The 13,324-nt window shown below is 44.0% G+C and overlaps 1 protein-coding gene across 1 annotated transcript in view; it reads left to right on the top strand.

Annotated features, from left to right (window-relative positions):
• TMEM178B (transmembrane protein 178B) overlaps positions 1–13,324 on the top strand; it is a 626,040-nt gene that overhangs the window by 224,775 nt on the left and 387,941 nt on the right. The window contains exon 2 of the mRNA XM_086953038.1: positions 12,804–12,917. Within this exon, the coding sequence (XP_086809164.1) occupies positions 12,804–12,917 (114 nt within the window). The remainder of the gene's footprint in view (positions 1–12,803; positions 12,918–13,324) is intronic.

The following is a 13,324-nucleotide window of genomic DNA, read 5'->3' as shown; positions in this document are numbered from 1 at the left end:
AGTGTGGGAAAACTCCACTAACTGAATGCTGCCATTACAAGAAAAAAAGTGCTATGATGCTTTGCCTGCACCATAGAGTTTTATTCTTTTAAAAATATGTTACACAGCAGTTCAAATATGTGTAAAAACAGTGCGGGAGAGGGGGTGGTTAAGCAAATGGGAAGGGGACAAGGTGGGGGGGATGGAGTGAAAATGGACATCGGAGGGAGTTAGGGGAAAACAAACAGCGGGCGTGGGAAGACCGTACAGTGACATGCATTCTTAATGGTCGGACGCAATCTCAACAATTTGTCAGGAACTTGTCCTTACGTTCAAATGTCTGCTACGATGATAAACAAGCATTTGCTATGCTATAGGACTCGCATTTATGTTAGACCTATTGCATTGCAAACGAGATTGCGGGCAGGGGGAAAGGAGGCACAAACTACAGGAGTGAGGGCGGGAGGGCGAGAAGGCACTGACTGTGGGGGGGAGAAGGCACAGGCAGTAAGAGAGGACCTCATTAAAAAAGATAGTGCTCACAATCTAAATCACACATACCATGCGACACTCAAAGTAAAGGGGCTAGTAGCAATGGAAGGATACAAATGACAACATGGCCATCATAAGGAGGGACTTATAAGCCAATAATCAAATTCGAATGCAGCATTTAGGAAGGACAAAGACACAAGCCAATGAAAAAGATGGGCGGGGAGTGGGCGGGGCTTCCCTCATGTAGTGAACTACCACAGATCAACCCCAGATCAGCGTTTGCGCACTGGCTCAGGGCTCTACCAAAAAAGAACCTCTTGATTTATTCTGAATCGGATCCCGTAGGAGATCTTTATTTGGTACCTTGTCCCCAGGGTCGGATTCGTAAGGCAGGAACTCAGGAAATGGCCAATGGGCCAGTAGCCGAGTTCCAGGTATGGGCTATCTGTGCTATTAGGATGCCGCCAGCGGCCCAGTGGGTGCCTGAGTGGTCTTTCTAGAGGCAGATGGGCAGAGGTATCACTCACTTTCTCTCGCTGGGCCGGCCCATTAATGTATGCTGATTGAGCGGGGTAGAGGGCCTGAGCAGAAGTGGTCTAACTTGCATTCATTTGTGGCTCAGCCACAAATGAATGCAACAATGCAAATTGTTTTTAAATCTAAGTGAAGTTAATAAAACATGCCCCCATCCCCTTTCTTTACATAAGACTTTGCTGAAGCATTGTTTTCCCAAAAGCCAATACTCAAATGTGGGCCAATTTTTTTGGTGTGCCTGGGCCGATTTTTGATCCAACCCTGCTTGTACCCAATCCTCCTTTTTTTCTCTTCTATTTTGGAACTGAGTTTAGATTGGTTCAGGCCAGATCTGAACGCCGCATGTGAATGAAATTTCTTCAGTGGACATTAAGATCACCAAATCACTGGAATCTAGAACTTAAAGTCAAGGTGGGTGAATTGCAGTTTACGTACAATAAGTCAAGTTGTTCAGTAACAGTTTTTGTACATAATAAGTCCCAGAAACTTTAGTGCAATAAACAAAAGCTCTGGAATCTAACATGGTGTTACTTGTAACCTAGATGCACCCGACAACCTTAGTTTTATGCATAGCATTTTTCAATTAACTTTTCTGAATTAACAAAGCAGAGAATAAATATTGAACATAAGTAATGATTGGTGGATCAATGGACTAATCGATCGACTGCAGGAACCTGTGTTTAACCGTGTAATCAGAGGTTTCAATCCCAGAGGGCCCTCCCAGCCTTTCATCTTTGAGAGGACCGATAAAATGAGCACCATTGACGTGGATATGGATAAGCATCTGCTCTGAGTGCCAAGAATCCACTTTGTTTGAGGTCGAACCACTTGACAATAAAGGCATTTACTTGATCTTAAAGGTTGAGAATTGGAGCTGTTAGCTGCACGCCTTATATAATTTTAGGTAGGTGGCCCTCTATGTCGGCCATTTCTTGCAAAGAGGATTACCACATTAGTCTTGGGACGTGCAATCTAATTAATACATGTAGCATACACATGCTTTGCTATCTTAACATGAGAAGCTTGTCATGTATAATTAGATAGAGCGGAGCGTGTGCTTGTATCTTGAGGGAATTGGCTGACATGTTTACTCGTTGTGAATGTGTACAAGCCACCATGTTTATAATATAATACCATCAGGCTGATTGTGGAGGGTGTGAGCCGGATAATTTATACAGTGTTGTTGTAAGATGATTGGTAATGTGCTGAATATCACGTGGTGGTGGCGGCTTCAGAGCCAATGAGGCTGCAGGAGATTGCGGCCAAGGAGGATCCTGGTTCATATCATCCAATGTCTTTGTCAGATGCTCACTCCAAGCTTCCTGCAAAGATATTGTCTTGTAGGTTTTAGGAGTGACTCGACTGCAGATAGGTGACTGATCATGTGCAGGATGAACATTGATTGAGACGGACACAGGAGAACTGCAGTTCTCGGTTACGCATGTTGTATATGAGGGGGGCCTTTTCCTGCTCTGCGTTGTTCCTGATCTTAGTAGCCCAGAGGACAACTCTTAATTTAGCTCCACCATTGCCGACCTGGACCATCTTCGAAACTAGCTGGATCTGTTGTGTCCTTAGTGTATGATGGAAGTGTTTTTATCTGTCGGGCAATAACTAGGTCTATAAATTCCAATACTCTCTCAATGAATCCTTGCCAGAGACAACAGGTCTCCCTGGAGGGTGCTCTAAGGTCTGATGTATCTCTGGCAAGAAATAAAGAACAGGGATTTTAGCAGAATCTACATTGAGATGATGAAGTTCATAACCATTTAACACTACCAAACCATGCCATTTTGTCCAAAAAAAAAATGTTTGTCTCACATGTTTTTATATCCTTCATTGAGGTTTATTGTTGCATAATATATCATTTAATTGTTGTGTAGGTTCATCATTATAATATACATAATTCAAGATAAGAACACCTCCACATTTATCTGCACCTTGGATGGCTTAATTGAAATCCTTTTGTATATATTTTAATGCTTATTATGTTGTGTAATGAAATTTGAAATGAAATGAAATGAAATAAAATTTAATTTATAAAGCGCATGGCTGCCCGAGAGCGTCCCAGCGCTAACAAAAAAATAGAACAAAGAACAACCTGAAGAGTGTACCGATAATTAGGAATCCTTAGGAAAAAGAAATGTTTTAAGGGCCTTTCGAAACTTAAAATAACAGGGTTCGGTACGAATCCGACTGGGGAGAGAGTTCCAGTTTTTTGCCGCATTTACAGAGAAGCGGCGACCCCATGTGCGTGCCGTCCTAACTATGGGAACCCTGGCAAAATTTCCAAGGTCCGACCGGAGAGCCCGAGATGATTTATAAGGGCAAATCAGGCTCCTGAGGACCGGAGGTCCTTTACCCTGAAGAGCCTTATGGGTGATGCATAGCGATTTAAAGATGACTCTTTCGCGTATAGGCAGCCAGTGAAGCGCTCTCAAAACCGGTCTAGCTGAAGATCTTCTTGAGGCACCCGCAAGCATCCTGGCTGCAGCATTCTGCACCCGTTGAAGGATATTAATGGTAGCTTCGGGAGCTGCCAAAAACAGGGCATTACTATAGTCCAGTCTGGATAATATTAATGCTATGTTATGTGGATTTGTATGTCTTGAGGAGTTTGAATTGTCTGTGTTTGTCGAGGGGGAGATAGTGAAGCTTTCTGAGGTGTGGTGAGATGAGGGTGCAGTGTGAGAGGTCAACGATAAGAATTGCTGCAGCGTTCTGGATGGCCTGGAAATGGTGTTAGAGATGGTTGGAGATCCCGGCATAGAGTGTGTTGCCGTAGTTTAATCTGCGTGTGATGGTGCATCTGGAGTTCATGGGTACCATTTGAATATCTTGTGGAGCATGTGGAGAAGGTGGAAGCAGGAGAAGCTGACTGCGTTGACCTGCGCTGCTTTGTTCAGCTTGTCATCCAGGAGGATTCCCAAATTCCTGGCGTGGTCAGTCGCTGTGGGTGTGGGTCCAGGCTCTGATGGCCACCAGGTGGAGTGCCATGGAGAGCTCTTGTTCCCGAACACCCGTACTGCAATTTGTGCTTTCAAAATGTTAGAGAAGGAGCTATTAAAACATGCTATTTACTATTTGTTTGGCCATCTAAGATACAGAAAATGTTGCCCTGGAAACCGACTTTATATTAGACAGTGCTAGAGATGATGCTCCACCTGGCACAGGTGCTGTGGTGACTTCTGGGAAGATGATGTTGATTCATTTGGAGGAATGTTGAAGGAAGGGTGTGCTGGAGTCTCATTCTGAATGTAATATTTTGCTAATTGATGATGTTATATAATATTGATTTGCCATTATGGCATAAGGTGAGAGAACTAAAGCAAAGTTTCATATTCTTAGGCTCTGAGAGTGAGAAGTAGGAAGGTTACATATTGGTGGCAGATGAGGTGTGATTTAAGGGAAACCATGGAGGCAGATCACCAGCTATGCCCAACCCATTTCTGATAGTGTTGGATGCTGCTGTGATATTAAGAATTAACCAGATGCAGATGATTAGTGCTTTATTAGTCGAAGTTATCAGACTTAAGTGGAATTGGGTGAGTTAAGATACATTTTCTATAAATGTGTGCATTGTGATAATCCAAGGATACTAAAGATTTGGGGTTTTAAAATGTTTTTGGGGGGCAGAGAGATTCTTCAACCTATTTTAAGGTTCTTTGTTGTCTCTTGATGAAATGGCTGCATCAATTATGTTAAGCAAGAACAGACCAATAATGATGATGTAATCTTTGACGAGAGTTGCATCAATTGAATCTCCTTCAAAACATATTGCTAATTGGCTACAGCAGTTTTGTTCCTGTAAGTCTTCAATTAAGAGAGAGTCTGAATCTTGCCAATTGACCGAGGACTTTGTTGGTAGCTGCATGCATTTCATTGGTTTCATGGAGCAGTCAATCTCCATCCGGTACCTTTAGAATCCATGGCGCGTTACATGTTATTCCACATTTTGTTCTGCTGAATTACCATCCCACACAATTACAAACCTTACCAGGTGATTTTTGCAAAAAGTAAGCTGGGTGCATGGAGGCAATTCAGGAAAAGGTTATGTTGAGAAGAGAAAGCAAGGCAAGGGCAGTAGAGCTGTGAGAGTGTGGGGTGTCAGCAGCTTCCAGGAGGAGGGGTAAAGAAATGGAAGTAAAGAAAGTGATTCTACAAATTGAGGAAACAACTTGGTCAAACCCTGAGGTTTATGAGGCAGGAACGTCTGCCATAAAGTTCAAGACCTGAGGCCAAATGGTGATAAGTGCTCAAAACGAAGGGTTTTTAGTAGGCATTGACTAAGAATGTCCTAGCCTGGCTACTGACTGAGTTTTGATAGCTGTTTTTATTTTTCTGTGACAGCATGACAGTAGTTCTGAGAGCTTAGGGAGGGTTAAGGTGCGGGATAGACCCTGAGAGTAGCACGGTATTTAAAAGTAAAAAGTGTGGAAAGGAGTCTTCAATCTGGAAAATCTTTTGTCGCACAAAATCCTGAGAATATGCGTGGTAGTCGAGCTTGTTCATACCAAAAACATTAAATAAATGTAATGAATGAGATACAGTGCAATCTAGATGTAAAATATTCGGCTGTATTACACTTTGGCCATGGGGGCACAGTGGGCATAGGCACCCTCTTTCTGCCCCTCCAGGGCACTTTGGTATTACAGTAGGCGTCTCCTAAAACAAACTTGCTGCAAAGGACCCAAAATTCAGGAATCACACGTGGTGATAGGCCGGGAAATTATGCGGCTCACATGTTATTCCTCATTCCTGCACAAAAACAAATAATGCGTGGAAATTGGCATGGTGATAGCGAATGGAACTGGTAACACCAGGCAGAACATTATCAGCCTATGTATGGCACAACCAACTTGTAATGGAGCCAAAGCAGGGATAGCTGTACAGAAAATAATATACTCACACTAAGAAAATTCTGTCTGATTTTTTTTTTTGTATGTTCTTATATAGCGCTCGAATCACCGGGGAGGTATCTCGGCACTTGCCTTGGGAACCCGTCCTGGCTTTTCCCTGTGAGATAGCCCCTACAGGGCATCCCCAAGGTGAAAGCCAGGCATCCCACCGCAGGGGGGCCGTTGTGGAGATTAAGCAAGCTTAATGCCCAGAGTTGCAGAGTGTGAACCCATGATTAGGTCAGGCACCAAAGCGAGAATTATCGAGTCCATGGACATTTGAGCTCAAGACCCTGCCGCGTCGGGAGATGAACCCTGGTCCCGGGTCTGACCTCTGCTTCAGGGTCTGCCTGCTCCAACCAGTGAGCCACACTTCTCCACTGATTGTTGTTTATTTTATCAGGAATATAAAGGCACAGCCACTTAAAGAAGGGAACACAAATCGTCCTGAAACTAGAGACAATTGAGATAAATCTAGTCAAACCTTTCAGAAATCATAAGTTTTAAAAGTCTGAAGTAGAGATATAAGAAAAAGAATTGGATTGTCAGGATAACAAAGTAGGCAATTGTTGTAAATTAAAGCTGTTTTCTTTATGAGAGTATGCTTAGTCCCTAGGGAGGATTACTTTTGAAAAATTAATTATATATGCAGGATTCCTTGGTGAGTTGGAAGTTTCTGAACGGTGACCAGAAAGGACATTAAAATACCATATATGGAAGTAGTACGCAAAGGAACCAGGTTATTGACTCTACACTTGTGCTTCATGGGCAGGTTAATTAACAGACTACAGAAAATGCAAAAGAAATCTGTTGGGCGCTATATGGAAACCCCGTTCATGTGCCTTATATGATTAGATCTCTGCACTGGCATCCAATAAAACCTAGAGTAGATTACTGCAGTTTGCTGCTCGTGCATACATTCCTTCAGGGAACATTTTCAGCTCATTCTGCATGTGCAGTACACGCCAACCAGTGCTTAATTTGAACCGGTGGTTGCTGGTGGGGCCTGCGTGCCCTTGTTTTTGGGGACCAGGCAGTGCTTAATTTGAGCTGGTGGTTTTCAGTGGTCAGCACTGGCACTTAATCACCAACACTGGCGCTTTTCATGAGGAACAGTTAAGGACACATTCATTTACGGGGAGATTAAATGATTTGCCCAGAATCACAGGATGTTGAGCAGATGCCCAGACTCGAAACTGGTTCCACAGCTCCGAAGTTGGCATCTCTGGCCATTACGCCACATCTTCTCCCCAATTTCATGGTTAGTAGTTAGTTCTGTTGTTGGCGGTGCTAACAGGAGAAATGGGCTGGTGCAAGCTGCCTCCTGACGAGAGCCCCAGCACGTATGTTTTTTTTTACAAATGAACCACTGGGATCAGCAGTTATTTCTCCTCATCAGACATTGACCACAAGCAAGAGAAGGAACAAGGCACAAAGTGGAAAGCAGTAGAAATATGGAATAACAAAGGGCGAAATCAGGAACCTGCACACGTGAGATGAAGGGGCAGGGAGTGTTCTGGTAGCTGATTGAAGCGCCATGAGGTTGGTTCAACACTACGCAGCCTTGGTATTCGGTGCGCTGACATTTAAAAGTACAGGCAGTAGGTTTCTGAAGAGTTTTGGGCTGCAGCACTCATTCTTTTACAAATCCAGCACTGACTCCAAACAAACATCTGTGATTGGCTAGAACTGAGCTGACCTCCAACTGCTGTTTGTGCTGTCAGCGCCTGAGCGGGAAAACCATTTCAGCCCTTGGCTCAAAAGTATGGAAGCGATTCCCACTGGATATTAAACTAACTAATGACGTGGCTCTGTTCAGAACTAAACTGGAGACCGATCCATATCCCGATCCCTAAGGACAGCGGATGCAAGCGCTCTTGGATTCCGTGGGGCTAAAAGCGCTGTTTCAGTGTTCGTGCGATAGTGTGGTTTGTGACTGGTCACGCGATGACAAAGCATTGCATTTTTACAGCATTCTTGAGATGGGGGATTATTTTGAGCTAATGGGGATGCCGCACGTTGTACGTATGATTAATATAAGAATGGTTCTGTCGGGTGAGAAACAAGACTTATTCAAATTACTGTTATTGTGATAGAAAAGAAGAAGAACCCCCTATTAGACAACACAATTTAAGGAACCTCGCAATTAATGAATAAAGGTCCAGCGTCTTATGCGTTGTATTTTTGTATTTATCAGAATTGAATTCATTCAATAAATATTTCAAACAATTCATACAATGACTGTCAGAGTGAATATAAAGTGCAAAAATAGTGACAATAGTGAATCGTGGTCACATAGTGAAGTAATATGTACATTGAAGAGTCAAAATCTGTACAATAAATCTATACATATATACACAATTCCTTTTTCTTTGTTAGAGGCCATGTACTAATGAGTGTCTAGAGATTCACAAAGTTTCTTTAAGTTTGTGTGGAATCCTAGAGGTAATGGGTCTTTGTAGGATGTCGACGTTTCGACCCTTCTGCGCCTGTGTCTGAGGTTGCGGCGGGTTTTATCAAGACTTGGACGGGTTGCACGACAGTCTGAAATTGAAGTAACAGGTTGTGTGTCAGGGGGGGTGTGTGATTAAATCAATCAACAATCGGGGTGGACCGTGGGTTGTGCCTGCTCACGCGATGACAAAGCATTGCATTTTTACAGCATTCTTGAGATGGGGGATTATTTTGAGCTAATGGGGATGCCGCACGTTGTACGTAGCTTCCATGGCTGGATTGGAAACCAAAATCAGTACTGGCTAAAAGGTTTGCACCAGCCCTGCATCGTGAGTAGGGATAGGGAAGGTTGGCTCATAACAATCCATCCTGCTCTGAAAGCAGTCCTCTAGCCTGCAGGCTACCAGGAACTGGCCAGCAGGGCCAGACTGGGCAACCAAAAACAGCCCTTGCAAAAATGCTCAAACTAGCCCTCCTCTCTGTTTTAATCACACAATCTCTCTTGCCCTCCATACTTTCTCTCTCCCTCTTCTCTCCTCTCTCTCTTCCCACTCTCTTATCACTTTCTCTCAACCTTCCTCTCTCTCTCTCTCTTTCTCTTTCTCTGTCTCCTTCGAAGCCTCCTTGTGCCTGCTACAATTGACATTAAGGTTGGATGCTGGTGAAATTGCAAAGGCACCTGCAGCAGTCCTGGGCTTTCAAACCCGGCCAATAGGGGAAATGTCAGGGGGAATTAAAAAAAAGGCCTGTCCGGCCCTGGCAGCCCAGTACGGCCCTAGCTGCTTTCCATGTGCATGAATAGCTGTCTGCATTGAAGGCCTGAGGCAGCAGTCTGCTAGTACTGTTGTGTGTTGATGTTCATTTCAGTATGTAGTAGTGGTCATGGCACTAAGACCCCTGCCACAGGTGCATGAAAGTAGGGTTGGGCGGTACTTGCGAAATTTCACTCTGCGGAATTCCATGGAGTTACCTGAAAACTTTGCAAGATTCCGTATTGTTCTGTGAGAGGGCAGAATTGGCATGCCGTGCTGATTTTTAGTGCCGGGAGCTTGTTCCGCACTGCAAAATCAGCACAAAGGCCAGCATGAGCGCGTCAGTGAGCACTGCCTCTTTGCCGCCGCTCGAGTAGGTTTCAGCTTGAATTGCAGCTTTCTCACCACGAACGGTTATGATCACCCGCATTGAGAAAATATCACTGGGCATCACTCTTCTCCCGAACATTGCACTAGAGGACGCTATTTCCTGCTCACAAACTTACCACTGGTGAGCTACGTGTGAGAAAAAACACTGCCATGCAGTCATTGGCATAGTTTTGCCGGAACTCTGCTTTACCCCGGGGAGAGAGGATTTTTTCACCCACCCCTTCATGGAATTCAGCTGTCCCTTGAATGCCTTTAGCCATGCCTTCATAGCTGTGTGCAGCAAGATTGACATATGTATATGCAAGAGGTGGGCATAGCAAGCCTCACTGAGCAGAATCCTGTTACCCCGTCCCCAACTAGAACAGAAGGCGCAGAGCAAATGACTGGCCCACACATAGCGCTGCATGAAGATTGAACAGTGCTGCAACAGGGACAAGTTTGACATCAGCCACTCATCACTTTCTTTGCTTGCCCTCAGGATAAGCACATTATTTTTACATTGAATGGTGATTATATTTTGGTAAACCCTTTCGCTGACCTTGAACCATCTCTCCACCATCCCAGTATTTTCAGGGTGTTAACTTTGGTGGTGTGATGTGAAATTTGAGGCCCGCTGTTTACTGATAGGAGACGGAAGAAAGTGGCGATATTGTTTTCTTCCTGGAAAGAAATATGTGTGTGTCTCGACCCAACTCTGGGCTGGGTATGCCCAGACGGGAGTCGCGTTACCACTGTGTCACTGGAATTAAGCTATATCTGGCTGATGAGCCCGTAACAAGGGTGAAACCGGTCCTGGATTGCTTGCGTTCCGGTACAGGGAGGACCTGGCTTGGCAATTCAGGCTGGACTGTTCCTATTGGAGCAGAGTCAAGACTGATTTGCATATAGCTGTGTCCAAACTGAGGTGGCCAGGTGTGTGAAATAACGATAGACTGGGATGCGGCCATTTTTTAAAAATGTATTTATTTATTTAAAGAGTTTTATATAGCGCTGGCTAGACCCGAATGTATCAGAGCGCTTTACATGAGCATCAACAATGTTACAGAAAAAGATCAGCAACTACACAATGCATCAAAAAATAGTCAATACAATTAGGAGAGGAGAGAAAGGAGAGAGAAGAGTAGTGGAGGGGGCAGGGGAGGTGAGAAAGGGAGGGTAAGGGAAGAGACAACAAGGAGAGACTAAAAGGAAGTCTGTCTAAAGACCAACTGGGTAGGTGACGACCAAGGTGGGAAACCGCGGCCCATCTCCCCTATAGCTAAACCAAGTAGCTCCATCGGGCATCAGACAAAATAGTTCAGTCTCAATACATTGAGAGAGGAGAGAAGGAGAGACATAAATAGAGGGAGGATGCTGGAGACTACCAGTGGATGACATTAATTTCATCCATCACTTTTGTATACTCTCACTCTGGGATGGTGGCGTCCTGGACAGAAGACAACAGTGGCTTTCCTCAGTCCACCTGGGGCTGCAGAGATTCATATGCAGTCACATTCATCTTCAATCTCTGTACCTCTGATGCTTGCTCGGAGTTTCTGCCCCTTCAATCAATAGCCTCTCTGTGGAGCGGCGCTGTACCTAGTCAAGAAGACAGTTGCGTTTCAATGGCATTTAGGGTTTGATGGTTACATATATGAATACGACTATATATTGTGCTACACGTTGTAGTAAAAGTATTGACAACTAATACATGGTGAACCTAATTATATATTTCTCAATATATTATTCTTAATTCCACAACTTTGTACCTTGAAAATAAATAGTTTGCCAAGACACACTAACATTTTGGTGACTTGATGTCTTTGTATTTGCTTGAAAGGGCAGGGGAAGGAACTATATTGAGTGAAGAGGTTTCTTTGAAGCCTTCTTTGCATTCTGCTAAGGCCTCTATAATCTTATAGAATACGGATAAGAGAAGCTCTCACAATGCCAAGTGAATTCGAAACAATTCACCCTTCATGAAGGCAGCTGAAGTTTAGCAACACAGCTTACCTTTGCCCCAGGCAAAGTTTAACTACACACTGCAGCAGATACAGCTGATGCAGCCCTGCCATGTTTCCCTGGTCCATGCGCGAAGTGCAGCACCAGTCTAGGTTTTTTTCTTTTAATTCTGGAACTTGTAGGCTTGTTTCTTGCATTATGAAACAGGACTACAAGTTCCACATTTAAAAGGAAAAAAACCTAGACTGGAGCAGCTCATCAGACCTGGAAAACGTGAAGCTATCCCTCCTTGAAAGGGCAAGTCCTCTGGGTGTAGGGAATGGCTGTGCAGTGGGGTTGCGTTCTCTGCAACCAATCAGGGCTGCCATTATTCCTGAGTGAGTGGTACGAGGTAATCAATGCAATAGCAGCCTTTTGGGAGCAGTGGGTATTCCTAGTTTTTTACCCTGAGCTGCGCCCTCATGGCAGCACTTTCTGCCTTTGAAAATAATTACTTTTCATCCTTTCCTACTAATACTTAGGGAATTTATAATGTTCCCAAACATATTCCAGGACTGGAGTTATAATAGTAAATAAGCCTCCTTGGAATATTTGGAGGAAAGGTGCTCTTTCCCCATATAGTCTATACTGGAGTTCTGGAACTTTTAGCAACCCACCAGACACCTGCGCTCTGCCTCACTCTCACTTGCACACTCCCTGCATCCGTAAAAGGAAAACTGGAAGTCGCTCATTCTCCTACATCACACCCAAGACATGGAATGACCTCGCTCAACACATCAGAACCTCCTCCTCACTTCTTGAGTTCCACAAGAAGCTGAAGACTTGGCTCTTCGTATAAGCACCTTGGGCACCTCACACACGCCTGCCCAAGGGTCTGGATACCCTCTTGGGTGGTTAGTGCGCTAGTACAACATATCATAAGACATTAGTAATTTTGACCTTCCATTGTCCAACATGCACAATGCTTCACTGAGGGCGCAGGCATTTCAGGGCAACAAACACAACGAGCAGAGCGCTGCTTTGTCTCACATCTGGAATTGAGTAATGCAAAACAGGTGAAGGTTAAAATCAATTTGAATTTGCCACATGCTTAACTCATAGCTGACAAATGTCTCAGATCCATGCATAGCTAGTCCTGTTTTTTTTCTTAGAATTCTGGGACTTGTAGTCTTATGATGAAACCAGAACTGCAAGTCACAGAATTGTAAGAAAAAAACGGGCCCGGCCTACCTAGTCTCACCTAGACCAGGGAAACTTGGCAGCTATGCAGCTCTTCCAGTGCCTTGTGAAATTGTGTCATGTGAATTTGAATATGATGTATTATGAGGTGAATTACATGTTTTCTTTTTTTTTCTTCCGTTAGGTGAAGTTGAGCAATGTGTTTACATCAAGTACCACTATTCCTCCGCCACCATTCCCAAGAACCTCACCTACTCCATCGCCAAGACCATCCGCCAGGACGAGTGGCATGCCCTACGTAAGTCTTACTAGCTACAGATTTTTGTATCATCTATATTCACCAAATCTGTCTGTGATTATTAAATAGCTTTGAGAATAGGCTATTGTGGTTAATAAGAGCCTAGCTAGTGTTTAGGTAGCCCTCCAAAGTTTCCCAGGATGATGTGTTATGTGCTGCTTCATTTCAGCATATGTTTTGCATTCTGGGACATGTAGTCTTGTTTATTCCATTATCAAAGATGATCACAAGTACCATAATTCAAAGGAACAAAACCCAGACTGGAGCAGCACATCACGCACGGACCAGGGAAACTGGGAAGCTATGGTTTTGGTTATTTGAGGGATTTGAAATGTTTCGATTTTCAATTTGTATCTATTTATACTGAGTCCACTTCAAACAAAAATGATGCGTATATCAATGCATCT

The sequence above is a fragment of the Lissotriton vulgaris genome, chromosome 1_2 (genome assembly GCF_964263255.1).
Source record: "Lissotriton vulgaris chromosome 1_2, aLisVul1.2, whole genome shotgun sequence".
In the NCBI taxonomy this organism is placed as follows: Eukaryota; Metazoa; Chordata; class Amphibia; order Caudata; family Salamandridae; genus Lissotriton; species Lissotriton vulgaris.
This window is presented reverse-complemented; position numbering and strand designations above follow the sequence as displayed.